The sequence below is a fragment of the Sminthopsis crassicaudata genome, chromosome 4 (assembly GCF_048593235.1).
Source record: "Sminthopsis crassicaudata isolate SCR6 chromosome 4, ASM4859323v1, whole genome shotgun sequence".
Lineage (NCBI taxonomy): Eukaryota > Metazoa > Chordata > Mammalia > Dasyuromorphia > Dasyuridae > Sminthopsis > Sminthopsis crassicaudata.
The window spans coordinates 55,223,448-55,241,498 of NC_133620.1; the positions used below are offsets into that span (position 1 = coordinate 55,223,448).

The window sequence follows — 18,051 nt, forward strand, 5'->3', positions numbered from 1 at the left end:
AGTATAAATGTATCATGCTTTCCATGTATAAAGCCACAAAGACATCCTCCCCTCTGAGAGAGAGAGAGGGAGAGAGACAGAGACAGAGACAGAGACAGAGAGAGACAGATATGGGGCAAGAAGGGAGATGATGTTACATAGAGGATTCCTGTTCAAATAAGATTTGGACTAGATGGTTTGCAAATTTTCTTCTAAAACAATTCTGACACTGAACCAGGCCAATACCTCAGGAAGTCAGAGTAAGCAGGAAAGTAGAATTTTGCTCAAGCAAAGGGATTATGTATAAAAAGGTCAGAATCTGAGTGATACAAACAATGGAGAAAGGGAGCTTGCTTCCCCTAAAGAACTTTGAATTTTTTCCTGTGAGGGCAATCTCCAACTTTGGCTATGGTTTGACTATCAGAGAAGGAACTATCTGATGTAATAGGGCATGAGGGAGTCAGTCAAAATAGCTTCTGACAAACACATTTACCAAGTTTTTTCTTTGGCGACTATTATATACTATCTGATGTGATTTAAAAACAAGTGCTTATTATAAATAGTCTTTATTTTCAAAATTTATTTCAAAAAGTCTCATATAGACTTTTAAACAATAGGAAGTAATTTTGATCTCTGGATGGGAATTTATAAGCCATTGTTCTCATTATTCAAGAGTAAGAGAAATAAAAAATCCCATTTTTTAAAAAGCATCTTCATGCCAAAGGATCCAACAATTTTTATAAAACAGATAAACCAGCTATAGACATCATGTCATGCACCACTGATAAGTAGCCATTTATATACTGCCAACAATAAGCACACTTGTGCATGCACGTGTGCATATGTTTGTTTAAGAAATAAGCATAACTCAGGAAGTGGAAAATATACAGGTTAATTGAAGTGGAAAGTTTTAATCAGTTATACAGTAATTGCCAATGTTACTATTGGGTCTTATTCTATTTATTTCATAACTCGCCATCTTCTTGACATCTTTGGACGATCTTAACTCTGGAGTTATTGCTTACCCTGAATTGCAACAACCTGAGACATCTCATGGTATATTATCTGTTTAGGAAAGTAGAGCTCTGCCAAAAAATTAAAGATTTTTGGAACTGCATTAAATTATGCTTGTGTTCATGCCTGCTGCTAAAAGTTAGTTGGTTTATTTTTGGAATACCAGTATTAAAGAGCATTATTTTCCCTATCTCCCTTTTCCTTTAATGGAGTGTGGGGGAAGGGAAGGGGAGAGAGAAAAAGAAAACGCTTGTAATAAATATGCATCAAATTAAATTCCCACATTGCCCGTGTCCAAAAATATATTTCATTCTACATTTTATATCTTATCACCTTCCTTTCAAGAATAAGGTCAAATTGTACATCATCAGGCTGATGAATTGCAATTGGTTCCTTCATTGATGAAAGTACCTTAACTTTTAGAAGTTGTTTTCTTTCCTTTGTTCACTTTATATCATATCATAGAAATCTTCCCAGGTTTATCTAAAATTATTCCTTCTGTATTATTTTTACAGTACTATAATAGTATTCCTTTACATTTTTATGCCATAATTTGTCCAGCTTTCCCTTAAGTGACGCCTTCCTAATTTCTAGTTCTTGTTCTTTCAGTAACAGAAAATTGTTTTGTACATATAGATTCTCATTTCTTTGATTACTTTGGGATATAGGCCTAGCAGTGATATTTCTGAGACAAATGGTTTAATAACTTTAGAAAGGTAGCTCCAAGTTGTTTCCAAAATGGCTGGACCAGTTCTCAGCTCCTAATGTTAGTAGTGTGCTAGTTGTCTTACAGCCTTTTCAACATATCATTTTCCTGTATTTTGCCATCCCAGGGGCAGAATATTTAAGTGATACTTTAATTTGCATTTCTCTAATTAATCATATTTTCAAGTGCTTTATATAATTAGATATTTATATTTAATATAATTTATATTTACATATAACTACATAATTAGTTATAGCTTGGATTTCTTCCTTTGCTATTTGACTATTTGTCTTTTTTGATCCTCTCTATCCCTTATTTGATAATTAGCTTTTCCCCTTTCTGTAGCTCTGAAAGATATCTTCCAATTACCTTCTTAATTGTTTTTTGTGTAATCTGTCATATCTGAGTCACATATTCAATTTGAACTGGTCTGGTATTTTAGTTTTCTGACTCTATAAAATAATTCTTTAGTAGTTTGGTATGGTATTAAATAAATTAATTAATATAGGCAATTTTGTTGGTCCAACTTACTGATGAGCAATGAATATTTTTCCAATTATTTAAATCTGTTTTTAAAGAGTATTTTGTGTGTTTATATTGTGTATGTATAGTATATGTATTCCTATGTGTCTTGGTATTCCCAAGAAATTATATATTTTTTGTGATTATTTTTAATAGTGTTCTCTTGTTGTTTCTCCTAAGTTTTGTTGGTAATACTGCATGCAAAAATACTGTTATTTTATGTGGGTTTATTTTGTACCCAGCTCCTTTACTGAAGCTATTAATTGTTTCAGTTAAGTGGTATATTATCTGCAGAAGCAATACTTTTTGTTTCTTCTTTGCCTGTGTTAATTACCTCAATTTATTTTTGCTGTTGCTAGCACTTCTATCACTATTAACAAACAGTAGTGTTGAAAATGGTCAACTTTGTTTTATCTCTGATCTTATTGGAAAGATCTGGTTTATCATATGTACATATATAAATACATACATATTGATAGGTAGGTTATCTATATTAAGGAAAAGTTCATGTATGCCTATGTATTTGAGTGTTTTGTTTTGTTTTTTGTTTTTTTTTTTAAGTAGAATTAAGTATTTTTGTCAAGTTTTTTTCTACATCTGTTAACATAGGCTTGGGTTGGGAGCAGCTAGGTGGTGCAGTGCATAGAGCACCAGCCCTGAATTCAGGAGTACCCGAGTTCAAATCTTGTTTCAGACACTTAACACTTCCTAGCTGTGTGACCCTGGGCAAGTCAGTTAACCCCAGTCTCAGAAAAACAAAACAAAACAAAAAAAACCATAAGCTTGGGTTGTGTTTTTTGTTATTAATGTGGTTACATGTAAAAGAGTTACAATTACTACATAAAGTTTTAAGCTTACATGTGGTCATTTTTTCCAGAACATTTTAAAATATAAGGTGTTATTGTTTTAATACACTTTATAACTTGCAATTTTCCTCTCATCCTCTTTGGGGGAAGTACTGTTTGAAACTAGGGCAGCCATCACCTTCTTATTTTCTTTCCAATATAGTCTCTGTCCATTGCTGTTATATGTATTGTGTAGCAAAAGACTCAGCATTGAGTAGAAGTAAGGTATGCTAGACTGCTCTATTGTATTTTGTTTTTTAATTTATTTCTCCCCCTTTCAAGTAAATTTTCAAAGTAGAATTTATCATCTCTTCCTCAGCAATCAATGATTTCACTTTAAATAACCAAGAGGAAATGGTTGGTTAATCCTCCCTTTAGATTACTAATAGAATAAATAGTAGTAGAAAGACAACTAAATTGTGGCCTTGTGAATTGAATATGAGTAATTCTGGGTTTATTTCTTTTTTGAAAAATACATTTTTATTGATAACTGTCATTTTGACATCATTTGGATTTCTTGTATTTCTGTTATTTCTATGTCCCTTAGAGCCATCCTTCACAATAGAGAATGAAAGGGAAAGCAGAAAGTGTAAAAAGAGTAGAAAAAATTAGTCAAGATTGATAATTTTAAAAAATAAATTGATATTTTTCGTAATGTTTGCCACTACTATTCTCCTATCCCAACACACACACACACTCACACACAGTAATAGAGCAGAGTGACGTGTTATCTTGTATCTCGTCATAGGGGCCAACTTTGTTCCCTAAAGTTTTGCAACATTTGATTTTTACTGTTTTGAGGTTCTTGTTTTCCTTTTTACATTGTTGTAAACATTATGTTTTATGGTTTTCTTGGTTCTGCCTACTTTGCATCATTTCTTTCTTTGTATGCTTTTCTGTACTACCATGTTTTCCATTTCTCAAAATAACCCCACAACCCACCAGTAATATTTCATTATAGTTATGAACTATATTTTATTAGCCATTCCTTAAGAATTATCATTTGCAATTACAAACTCCTTGCTCATAAAAAAATAAATTTGAGTAAATAAAAAACAAAACTATCACTCCTTTCAGATGATATGATACGTTTAGAGAATCTTAGAGAATCAGCTAAAAAAATCAGCATTTTTATGTTACCAACAAAGCTCAGCAACAAGAGATAAAAAAGAGAAATCCCATTTAAAATAATTGTAGATAATATAAAACATTTAAGAGTTTACCTGCCAAGACAAATCCAGGAACTATATGAACACAATTACCAAAACACTTTTCACACAAGTAAAGTTAAATGTAAACAATTGAAAAAGTATCAATTGCTCATGGATAGGCTGAACTAATATAATAAAAATAACATTCTACCTAATTTAATCTACTTATTTATTATACCAATCAAATTGTCAAAAAATTACTTTCTAGAGCTAGAAGAAATAATTCATCTAGAAGAACAAATTGTCAATAATATCAAGGGATTTAATGAAAAAAATGCAGAAGAAGGTAACTTAGCCTTAATAGACATAAAACTAACTAAATTATGAAGTGAAAGTCATCAAAACCATTTGGTACTGGCTAAGAAATAGAGTAATGAATTAGTGGAAAAGGTTAGGTACATAAGAAACAATAGTTAATGACTATAATAATCTAGTGTTTGAAAACCCAAAGGCTCCAGCTTCTGGGATTAAGAACTCACTATTTGACAAAAATTATTGGGAAAATTGGGAAACTAAATCACAGAAACTGGGTGCCCTATTACCAAGATAAGGTTGAAATGGGTTCATGATTTAGAACTAAAGGGTTATACTGTAACAAATTACTAGAGCAAGGGATAGTCTACCTGTCAGATTTGTGGAGAAGGGAGGAATTTGTGGCCAGAGAAAAGCTAGACAATGTTATGAATGCAAAAAGGGATAGTTTTGATTACATTAAATTAGAGTTTTTACACAAATAGCTAATGTAGTCAAGATTAGAAGGGAAGTAAAAAGGTATGGGAAAAAAAAATTTTTGCAGCACTGTTAAAGGCCTTATTTCTAAAAATATCTAGAGAACTCACATAAGAATACAAGCCATTCCCCAATTGATTAATGGTGAAAAGATATGAAGAGACAATTTTCAGATGAAGCCATTTCTAATCATATTTTTTTTAATGCTCTAAGTGACCATTGATTAGAGAAATGATAATTAAAACAATGGCATTGTGAAATGATGCAACCATTCTGGAGAGCAATTTGGAACCAAGGTTATCAAACTGTGCATACCCTTTGATCCAAAAGGGAAAAGGACCAGTATGTCTAAAAATGGGTAACAGCTCTTTTTGTAGTGGCAAAGATCTAGAAATTGAGTGGATGTTTATCATTTGGGGAATGACTGAGTTATGGTATTTGAATGTAATGGAATATTATTGTTCTATAAAAAAATGATGAGCAGGCTGGTTTCAGAAGAGACTTAGATGAACTGATGCTGACAGAAGTCAGTAGAATCAGGAGAACGTATGCAGTAACAAGATTATGTGATGATCAACTATGATAGTATGAAGGTATGAATTCCTTTAAAGGTGTGAACTAAGTACCTAAGTACCTAGTTTCAAGTTCTGGCCCATAATATCTCCTTGTAGGATCAGATTAATCATACTGATTAGATAATTATTGTCTCTTAGCACCCTGTAAGAATCCTAACATCTTTTATTTTTTGTAAGTGCTTCTATAAGAGCAGCTAAGTAGTGCAGGGGGATAAGAGTGCTGGTCATAGAAATAAGAAGACCTGAGTTAAAATTTTATATCAGCAACTTCTTTGTTGTATGATCTGGAGGAAGTCACTGTTTGCCTCAGTTTCCTCACTTGTAAAGTGAGCTGGAGAAGGTCCAGGAGCAACAATTGGCTTCTATCCTTTGATTAAGAATTGTATCTCTTACTCATAGCTGGGGAGACTATATGATCTGCTTCTCCTACAGTTTTTTAGGGTATGGTCTTTAATATTCAGTTTGTGTGTGCATTTTGGTTTTATTGTATTCTATAGTAGAAAATGCTGGTCTCTCCAAGTCTGTTTCTCACTAATACTAGTTCTTATATGTTCTTTTAAAAATTCAAAATCTATTTACTTCAGTTTCCATAGTTAAAAACTTTCCTGACATTTATTGCTTTTCATCCCAAGTCCAGCCATTAGTCTTACTGATAGAAATGCATTGTGAAATACTTATTACTCTGTTTAGTTGGTATGACCAGATTAATTATTTATAAGATTCTTTAAAGATTTTTGTTTTTTTTTTCAGCCCTGCAGTATATTTGAACCCCAATATAGCATAAAATCAAAACAACTTAATATGAAAGTAAGCTAAAAAGTGATACAAAATCAGAGCACAATTACTATTATTGTCACATATATGTTTAATGTATATTATTTGCTAAGTCACTCAATAAATATTAGAGAAGAATTGTTTTGTTTCAGTTGTGTCCAATTCTGTGACTCCATTTGGGATTTTCTTGGCAAAGACACTGGAGTGGTTTGCCATTTTTTTTTTTCCAGCTCAGTTGACAGATGAGGAAACTGAGGCAAACAGGATTCATTGACTTGCTCAGGATCACACAACTTTGTGTCTGGGGATATAAAGATAGAAGTGTTTTGCTCGTAAGCATCTGACCTTTATTTTAGAGAAATAATCTGTATAGTTATGAATATAAATATACATAAAACATGTGCAAAGAAAAGACAAGGGATATCCCAACCCACCTAGCAGATCAAGGAAGTCCCTCTTGTAAAAAGTGGTAACTAAACTGAGCCTTGAAAAAATCTGAACATTTTAAGGATATCTAACTTAATAATCTTGCCTTTTAGGCAGAAGAGATCAACTTGGGAACATAAAGACAAGAAATGGAATGTTTGTTTAAAAAAAAAAAAAACGAAAATAACCTTTCACTTTATTTTGAATGTTGTATTTATTTTCAGTGAATTTTACTAAGAATAATTGATGCCTCATTGATTTTGGGCAACATCAATTTTCATAGTTTTAATTCATCAGAAATTTGTTAAGCACTTATCGTATGCAAAAAGTATACCTTTATGAAAGCCATCCATGAAAGCAATCTTTTTTGAGAATAATAGTAAGAAGAAAGAAATAACCTACAGGCAGTTAAGTGATACAGTGGATAGAGAAGTTGACTTGGAATCAGAGAGATTTGAATTTAAATCTTGCCTAGAACATTTGTTATATGTATGATTTAGCCTTTAAGTTTCATTTTCCTCATATGTAAAATAAGAAAGTTATATTTAGTAGCTTTTTCAATTGCAATCCTATGATTAGAAGGTATAGAATGAAATAACAAACAACATCATCACTATTTCATAATCAACTGGAAGACAGTAAGAATATAAAACCCCATTGTACTTAGTTGTTGGTCACAAAAACAAAATACTGCTTTGTTTTTATATCTAATTTAATAGAAGGATAGGATAGGCTTATAGGTCAGTAGTTATTGATATTCTCTTGGTCACATTTTTATTTTTTTAAGGGGTCCAACCATTTGTTTTATGTCTTTAGGATCTTTCCCTTCTCTGGATTCCATGTCTATTGGATCCTCATCCTGATCTCTATCTGGCCACTGGACCCAGATGGCTCTAGAGGAGAGTGAAGCAGGGGACCTCATTGCCCAGCTCTCCCTTACTGAAATCTAACTCACTTGTATGTCATGGCCTCCCCTCCCTCAGGTCATGGTCCTCTTGAGGACAAAAAAACAACAACAATCCTCATAGTTATATTGCCTACAACATAGTTCTGCTGTATTTGTATGGTCCTGAAAGATTGTTTCCTTTTTTTTCTATGGCCCTTTGTTAGTGCTTTTTCTACATCTGCTGTGTTCATCTATGATGTTGAGTGTCTTAAAATATTTCCTTCTGTTCGTGGTCCTTCAATAATCATCCTTGAGATAATAATAATGATAGTTGCCATGCATGTGGTATTTCAAAATTTGCATAGTGCTTTGTGCATTTTATCTCATTTGAAACTCATCATATCCCAATGAAGTAAATGCTTGAGGGAGCTTGATGTCACAAAACTACTAAGTCTGTGAAAGGATTTGAACTTGGGTCTTCTGAGGTTCAGCATCCTGACCACTGTACCATTCAAAAGATTCTTTAGTTAGTCAGGTTTTCTTGAGATTGATTTTATCCTCTACTCTTCTTTGCTCTATGAGAAAATAATGGCTCATTATTGTCCATCGTTCTTTATTTTCCTAAGATTTTATAAATGAGTTTGTTACAAATCCAGTTTGTTTCTAGCAGCCATCTCTCCCTCTCTCCCTCTCTCCCTCTCTCCCTCTCTCCTCTCTCTCTCTCTCTCTCTCTCTCTCTCTCTCTCTCTCTCTCTCTCTCTCTCTCTCTCTCTCTCTCTCTCTCTCTCTCTCTCTCTCTCTCACACACACACACACACACACACACACACACACACACTCAAATTAGGTTATATATTTGCTGACCAATGTGCTTTCTGGTCTCTTTTGTTCTCTTCATGTGGCATTGTTTCGCATTACTGAATTTCTTATTTAAATTATTGTTGTTGGCATCAGTGTCATTACTATTGTTTAATTCCAGCTTAAAATATTTCAAATGTTTGTAATATCCTTTTCTATTACTATTCTTAGTGTTTTGTTTGTTTATTGGTCTTACTGATTCTGTCTCTAAAGAGTTAATAATAGAGTGAAAATAGTCAGCTAGTTCAGGAATAACTTCTGTATCAGTAAATTCCTTATGGTATTATTTGATCTTGCCACGTCCATTAGCTACCACTTCTTTTTTCAAAGAAAGATATAGAAGAATGCAGCTCTATGGAATCTACAGATCTTTTTGGCTTTTCTCATTTGTTCTTCTTGAACCTTGCTCTTCCCAAATATTTCTTCTAATCCTCAAGTTTTCCCACGTTGCTTGATGTTACCAAGTATCAGTGTGAATTGATTTGGAGAATCCTGTCAAACTCTTTAGAATTTCCTTACTACTTCACCCTCAGCAACCAATGCCTTTTTATAAATATTTATTAATAATATTGCAACATATAATGAACAAACATCTCTTGAAATGTTTCTTTTTTTATCTCATTTAGCTTCTTTATTCTGCTTTATAACGAATATGTAGATTGAGATGATTCAATTTTTCTCAAAAGAAAGGAGAATAAAACAATGGGGTTTTCCATGAAATACAGTTATAATCTAGTACCTCATCATGACAGAAGAGAATAGTGACAGAAATGGAATTTAAGTCCACTTCTTCTGGCTCCAAATTTAGCCCATAAGTATACTGAATGTTACTGATGAGTAATTTCTTGCTGTCTCATTATATGATTTCTCCCCCCACTTTATTTTCTGGCTTTGGGACCTAGGATATTGACCCCATGTTTACCAACATGAAGCTGAGAATGAGCCTAGAATTAATCTTGATCCTGTCTGAGTGATGGAGGGCCATGATTTTCAAACTACTCTGGGCATCCTTGATAGCACTTGAGGCCATTTAGGCAGGTCTGTGAGATCAAAATTATTTATATTTATACTAATGTTATTTTCCCATTAGAATTTTCTTTTTTCCAACTACATATCTGAGAGCCTGGATTTTCTTCATATTTTTCAATATATTATATTATTTGATTAAGTGCAGAGGCAAATATGAGAATCCATCTTTCTATCGTTAAGTCACACATTAAAAAAATTTGTAAAAATATGTAAAACAGTGCCACTCATCTTGCTGGATTTTTGTTTTGAAAGATATTATTTTCCTAAAAAAAATGTTAACATGTAACAGGTTTATTACTATTGTTTATAATTGAATTATTAAATGTTTTGAAATGTTATTAATTTTAATTTCTAATATGGTAAATATTAAATATAAATAAAAGCTCTTTGGGGTTATCAATTTCTAAGAATGTAAAAGGGGTTCTGGAACAACATAGCCCGAATAGTCTTTGTGCTGTGATCTGTACAGCAATATCCATTTCAAAAGCTCTAGGTTTTAAGAAAAACTGCTTGCTTTCTTAGTGGAAAAATATAAGAACTTTATTTAAGTTAGATTTGAAAATTTTGCTTTTTTTCTTTTAGAGTTGAGTTTTAGGAACAGTGCTTTTGTCCCACTTCTCTTTGCCTTCCTTTGTCATTACCCTATTCGTAGATTTTAGGTTTCCTTATCCCCCTACTCTTGGAAAAATCATTTTTCACATGATAGAAGATATATATTAATATTCTGCCAATCTCTCAAGCTGAAAATCCCATTGGAGTCCCCTTTAATTATTCATGTTTGTATCCCTCTTTTCCCCCTCTCCCACCCAAATGTTTTGCCCCATTCAAGTCAGTTACCAAGTATTTTTGGAATCTACTTCCTTTTTTTCCAATCCTACAGCCATAGACCAAATCCTAACTGAATGACATCTAGATTACTACAATAGCCAATCCTCTGCCAAATATCTTAGACATGACAGTAGTAATCATCCCCAACATTCTTCCAGTTACATCACCAATTTTTTAGCCGTGATGGGTCCCAGTTACTTTTTATGACAGATTTCAAGCCCATAAAGTAATTTTGTCTCTACATCCTTTTAATTAATTGCTTTAGTATTCTATTTACAATCTTCCCAATAGCCAAAAGGTAACTTAATTTTTTTAACCCTAGATCCTGCTGACATTTTCTTTAAACTTTTTTTGAACCTTTTAAACACTATTTCCCTTCCTTGGAATGTTCCACAATCAATCTTCTTTTTAAAATCTCTTTTCAAGCCTTTAAAATGTATTTATAATGATTCATTTCTTTGATGCATTTGGTAGTGCCATAACTCTAGGAACTTCATTCACTCCCTAAGTACATAGTTATAACTAATTGTGTGTGTGTATATATATATATGTTTCTCTAACATGTTTTTATCTTGTTTATTTTACTTCTCCCTTAAAAATTGAAGTAGATTCCCTGTTCTTCCTTTAAAACATTCTGTAGCATCTAAAATTATGCTTATACAGTCTTTAATCTTAACTGATCTTACTAAATATTATTGGTATCTCATACTTTATTCATTTTAGATAACTTTTAGAGTTCATTTCAAAATTTGATTACACTAGGAATCTTCTTTCTTCTTATTCTCTTATTAATGCTGACATCTACCCTCATCATTCAACCAAAACTGCTCTCTGCAAAGTTACCAGTGATATCTCAATTGCCCGATTTAGTGGCTCTTTCTAAATAGGAACTATTGTTATCCTCATTTTACATTTGAAGATATTGAGGCAGGCAGAACTTAGGTGACTTGTTCAGGGCATAAAGCAAGTAAGTATCTGAGGCCAAATTCAATTTTAAGTCTTTCTGAAACCAGCTCTGGCATTCCTATATGCTCTACTACCCAGCTGCCTCTGACTGGAAGTAGGGGGATTATTGAGTAGAAGAGAAGAATTTCATGACTGATTTCTTAGTAAATTTTTATATTTAAAAATATAAAAACTAAGAACAGTTTTTGCATTTGCCATACAAAAAGACAGCAGGCTGGATTGCCCACTCCTGCCATAGAGGGTCTTAGAAAAAGTTTGAAAAACTTGCTATGGGAAATATGATTGAGTCGGTCAGTTTAAGTGATTTCTTGGAAGTAAAAGGACCCTGTTGAGATTGAGTAGTCTAAGTTTATTGTTGAGTTATTATGGTAGAATTATTATGTGACTTTTTTCAGCAGTATCCAGCAGAAGGAAAAAGGAAGGGAGAGAAATATGCATTTATTAAGCACTTACTATATGTATTCCAGGCACTGTGCAAAGTACTTTACAAACAAGCCTGAGAGGAAAGTGTTATGATTTGCCCAGCATTGCAAAGCTAGTAAATAGCTTTACAATTAACTATGAGACAAGATTTTAGCAAAGGGTAAAATCACTCAAGGCTCAGGGCTCTAGTCACTGTTCTACTTAGAAGAACTTGAATAGAAAGAGATTGGTGAAAGTAACTCATGTTTAAGATTTGGCAGCAGTAGGATCAAGGAAATGAGAGATTCAAGAGGAGAAAAAAGGGAAATGACACCAAAATAAAGATTGTGGAGTGGGTCAACAGGGAAAGATAGAGGAATTGGAGAGACAGTGAGGGTGAAGAATTGGTTTGGAAGAAAATATCAGGATGGGCAGAAGAGATGCAAGGAGAGAAAGTTATGATCAAAAAGAGAATTTGAAAATTTGGAATAATAGAGCATAATTCTTGATGGTGAGAGATGGAGTGTGATTATTCCCATGGATGACTAAAAGAAAGGTGTAGGTTGTCCAGCATATATACATTTAAGTCCACAAATATGAGGTCAGGAATTGAAATTGGGAGGAACACTATGAACCCAATACTAAAGTGTTCAAGCAAAGAGAAAAAGAAAGTGACCTAAAAGCTGATAAACATCTGTGACTAAGATTATGTAATAAGTGGCAAAAGTGAATAAACCTCAGGAAAGGAAAGGTTACTGAGTGATTAATTCCTCTTTGGAGTAAAATAAGGCATCTTTCAACTGCTTTGCTCTTTTGTTGAGAATTTTTTTTCTGGTATGCAGAACAAGCCCTAAAGGGACATAACTTGCTATATTTTAAGAATCACAAGGATATTTGTAGTTTAAATTCTACTTTTTTTCTTTAGTAGCCAGATATGAAGGGAAAAGAAACAGAAAAGAAAGGTGCCCAAGTTTAAATGAAAAATTTTCTATTATAAATAAGATCTGGGTAAAAATGGAAGAGAAATAAACTTCTTTAATATGGGAGAGATATAGGGGAGAAGGGGAATAGACAAAAATATTTTCTTGTTCCAGTGCTTTGGGACTTTCAAGTTTTTTTGTTTTGTGTAGCTCCCAGAACTTTGCTTCTATCCTAGATTAAAACTGGGAGCTAAGATACCATAAGTGTATCATGGTATGATGTTACTGATTCTCTAAAAAATTCATTTCCATTATTCTGGGAAATAATATCATAAGGACGGTCTTGATGTAGCAAAAGTGTACCTACTCTCTCTGGCTGAGTGATGCTTGAAAGAAGAATGATGCTAGTTGGGGAGCTCTAGAGATAAAGTGTCTTCTGGAGGAGCTGAGTTCTAGTATCAGAAGATGGGAAGAACATGAGGTAGTGTTGTCCAAGATGCAGGGATATGTGTTGATAGGTAATTGAAGATAAAGGAATTCCAGAAGGAAAAAGAATAGATGTAATTATTTCTTTCTTTTTTAGGTACACAGACAAATGGCCTAGACTTTCAGAAGCAGCCTGTTCCTGTTGGAGGAGCAATATCTTCAGCTCAGGCTCAGGCCTTCTTTGGACACCTACATCAGGTAAAACTATCTGCTCAACTGGGAAAAGTTTGAGACAGAACTGGAAGTTGGGCAGTACTAATGCATGGGGAAAACATTTCACAACATTTCGAATTTTCCTTTTTTTTTTTTTTTCCAAAAGAATAACGTTGAGCGTGTGTTAACAGAATTGATGTGGCTCTGTTAGTGGCTGTAATTTAGTAGGTTTTCTAGGCCATAGACCTCACAGCTGCAGGCAAAAAGATTCTCTTGCTTTGAATATGTATAATAACTAAATTGCTTGTTTTGACAAGTATAAGGGCCAGTTGAGATGATAGGCCAAAACTAGATAAACGGATTTGGAACTGCCCTAGTATATTTCCTATCTCTTCAAGGAAAGTAGCAATTTTCCCATAATATTATCCTATTAAGCTGTTTTAAAACACCTTTGTTTAGGAAGTAATATAAGCCACTCCTGCTTACTGGACCAGCTAAGATGAAGCATAGTGTAATGTGAGGCCATGAGTGAAAAGATCTGAGTTCTAATGTGATATCTTACCAATGGTTTGTTAGAGAAGTGCTTTATTCTATTTTTATCTTATTTCTTCTTTTAAATGAGGAGAACTCTTTTGTCTATGTCATAGGATCAATGTGAGACTATAAAATAAAAGTACTACATGTTTTTGTTGTGCTTTAGAATTTTACAAATGGTATTATTAACCCTTGTTTGGGGTAAGAATAAAGTATCCTATTTTGTTGCTCTTGAGTTGAGAATTTTTGTTTGAGGCGTGCAAAACAAGCCTTTGTTAAAGGACACATTTGTAGTTCTAGAATTATAAGGATTTTTGTAGTTTAAATTATATTTCTCCGTTTTTTAAATCTGGAATAGACAGGGGAACGGAGTATAAAAACTGTTGGTTTGATGACAGCACTTGTATTATAAGATCTGGGTAAAGATGAGAGAGAAATAGATTCTAAAATACTAGAAGAGATTTATAATGATACAGAAAACATTTCCTTGTTTCATTGTTTTGGAACTTTCAAGTTCATTGTTATTGTTGTTTTTTAATTTCTATCACTTTACTTGTATTTCTTCCTTGATTAAAATGGGGAGCCAATGTACTATTTACAGGAATGTTGGGTGTTGGTATAATGATGCCAATTCATTATGTCTTGGGCAAAAAAACTGAAGATATGTGCTAGCTGTTATCTTCACGGCTGTTGCTACTTGAAGGGCAGAGACTTCAGAAAAGGCAAGCTCATTATTAAAATGGTTTAAATGTTATCTGAGAATGGGATTTGATCTGGAACCTGGAGCATTGATTAAAGTATATAAATAAAATAGTTTTGGGTAGGGATGATCATCAATAGCTAGTAAGACTGTATTTACCTAGAGTTTTGCAAAGCTAACCAAAAAAAATTTTATATCAGTAGGAAAAAGGGGGAAGAAAAAAACTTAAGTATATCCATTATGCCATATAGCATGAATGGTAACAGCAGTAAAAATACCCAGAGGTTCCCAAGAGACAAAATCCAAGAAAGATGCCAGTCATAGAACCTATGTCCTCAAAGGTTGATATTCAATTGTTCAAATTATAGTAACAAGCAAGATGAACCAGGAAATCCTTTTACATGAAAGTAAATATTACCTAATATGCATCGCTGAAGCTTGGTGGATGAGACTTAGAAAAAAGGAAAAGACTGCAAGGATAATCTTATTTAAGAATAGGGAAAGGGAAATCAACAAAGTGTATAGTATATATTTAACAGATATATCATAATAAAGTAAAAATAGAAGACACAAGGAAAGGTTACAGACCTGAATAAGAGTTCTGAATGTTTCAAAATACAAATCATAAAGATAAATAATCACTGTGTGGAAAAGAAGGATAATGATTAGACAAACACCATTATTTCTGGAATACAGCTAAAGCAGACTCTATAGGAAAAATTATATTTGAGACACATATCATTATAATATAAAATAACATTAATGAGATGAATGTGTCATTTTAAAAGAGAAAATCAATAAGCTTGTAAATTAGCACAAATGAGGAAATAATTAGATTGAGAATCATTGTACATAATTGATAAAAACTAAAAGCCACTTCCTTGAAAAGATTAACAAAATAGATAAAACTTCAGCCAATAGGATCCAAAAGAAGTGGGGAAAAAATAAAATGTTGAAAAAATTCAATAAACTGAAATCATGACAAACAGAAGAAGAGGAAAAAAAAAAAGAATGTATAACATATACAAAGGCCCAATTACATTCATATAAAACTGAAAATTTCAAAAGAAATGGAATGTTATGCATTGCTGTTAAATACAGAAATGAACAGAATTTGAAAAAGAATAGAAAAGATTGAAAAACACCATTAGATGAATCGTGGAGTAGTTACATGAAGTCATGGATCATTTCAAAGCCCCCTAGAATCTATCTGTAAACAACCAAAAGAGTTGGTCCTGACTCTCCACACAGGAATGATCTAGCGAATAAAGAATTGCCCAGATTATTACACTCGATTCTTTGAAAGCTTATGAAATTTGTCTTCATGAGTATGAACATTTAGAACACTTAATGTAGATGGGCTTTAAGTGAGGCCCAAAAGATCATAGATTAAGAACTGCAAATTTTTTTTATTAATTTTATAATTATAACATTTTTTGACAGTACATATGCATAGGTAATATTTTACAACATTATCCCTTGTAATCCCTTCTGTTCCGAATTTTTCCCCTCCTTTCCTCTACCCCCTCCCCTAGATGGCAGGGATTCCCTTACATATTAAATATCTTATAGTATATCCTAGGTACAATATATACGTGCAGAACCGAATTTTGTTGTTGTTGTTGTTGCAAAGAAAGAATTGGATTCAGAAGGTAAAAATAACCTGGGAAGAAAAACAAAAAATGCTAACAGTTTACACTCATTTCCCAGTGTTCCTTCTCTGGGTATAGCTGATTCTGTCCATCATTGATCAATTGGAATTGGATTATCTCTTCTCTATGTTGAAGATATCCACTTCCATCAGAATATATCCTCATACAGTATCATTGTTGAAGTGTATAATGATCTTCTGGTTCTGCTCATTTCACTCAGCATCAGTTGATGTAAGTCTCTCCAAGCCTCTCTGTATTCCTCCTGCTGGTCATTTCTTACAGAACAATAATATTCCATAACATTCATATACCATAATTTACCCAACCATTCTCCAGTTGATGGGCATCCGTTCATTTTCCAGTTTCTAGCCACTACAAAAAGGGCTGCCACACAAACATTTTGGCACATACAGGTTCCTTTCCCCTCTTTAGTATTTCCTTGGGATATAAGCCTAGTAGTAGCACTGCTGGATCAAAGAGTATACACAGTTTGATAACTTTTGGGGCATAATTCCAGATTGCTCTCCAGAATGATTGGATTCTTTCACAACTCCACCAACAATGCATCAGTGTCCCAGTTTTCCCACATCCCCTCCAACATTCATCATTATTTGTTCCTGTCATCTTAGCCAATCTGACAGGTATGTAGTGGTATCTCAGAGTTGTCTTAATTTGCATTTCTCTGATCAATAGTGATTTGGTACATTCTTTCATATGAGTGGATATAATTTCAATTTCATCATCTGAAAATTGTCTGAAGAACTGCAAATTTTAAGCTTGATTTAGAGTCAGTCTATTTCAACTTCCTCAGAAAAATTGAATCATTTTTGGGAATGTCACCATTGTAGACTACAAGCTTCCCAAAGAAACAAAAACTGAGGTCCTTTGAGATCCAGCCCTCAATGAAGCACCACCCCCTCAAAAGGGAAGGAAACAGCAATGGAGGAAAATAAGTAAAAAAGACTGAAATTATCATTGATCTCAGAAGGAATAAAACTCAAGAGCCTTGAGCACAAACAGATACAACAACAAAGAAAGTATTAGTAGCAGAAGGAAATAAGGCCTTTGGACCAAATAAAAGAATTCAGGTATCTTATTAAGCAATGCAAGAAAAAAGGAAAACTAATCAACACTGCTGAAGCAGAGGAATCTGTAGACTCCCAAAGGGAATATGGAAACCCAGCAAGATGAGAACTCTACGAAGAGAATTTATGGCCTTCACAGCAGAAATAATTGGCAGGACAGGAAAAGTTTGAATTCACAATAACAAGTTTTACTAAGGAAACAAAAGGGGGGATAAGTGGGAATGAAAATATACAGAAGTGAAGAACAAGCTAGAAGAAGCAAAAAAGCAGTTTAAAAGAAAGCATGATCTCTATACAAGCAAATTATGTTGCTCTCAAAAACAAGATATTCTGTAGAGACAAGTTAGTCTTAAAGACAAAAATTATTAGTGTCCCAGGATAATATGACAAATCAAAAATTTCAACACTATAGTGCAAGAAATAGTATTTTAAAACAGTACAGAATTTCTAAATAAAGAAAAAGTATTAATTTTAAAAAATGAAAAAGAAAAAGAACAACCCAAATGTATAGATTAGAGGGGGAAACAAGCAAATGCAAAGCAAACCACTGTGCTACAAATTCCAAGATAATAGTGGTTGATTTTAGTTAGCAGTTCCATTGAGAGGCAGATTTCTTCAGTTGACCAGGAGAAAGATATTCAAATATGGACAGGAAATACAGATAATATAAGACTATCCTGCATACTCAAAAAGTCACAGGAGAAAGTGGGAAAAAATGTGCTGAAGTTCAAGAGGGAGCTCAAGATGTAGTCAATAATCCATTCTGAAAAT

At 33.2% G+C, this 18,051-nt stretch overlaps 1 protein-coding gene across 6 annotated transcripts in view; it reads left to right on the top strand.

Moving 5' to 3' along the window:
- POU2F1 (POU class 2 homeobox 1) overlaps positions 1-18,051 on the top strand; it is a 232,011-nt gene that overhangs the window by 135,993 nt on the left and 77,967 nt on the right. For all 6 annotated transcript variants that reach the window (XM_074266501.1, XM_074266503.1, XM_074266507.1 and 3 more), the window contains one exon: positions 13,254-13,354. In XM_074266501.1, the coding sequence (XP_074122602.1) occupies positions 13,254-13,354 (101 nt within the window). The remainder of the gene's footprint in view (positions 1-13,253; positions 13,355-18,051) is intronic.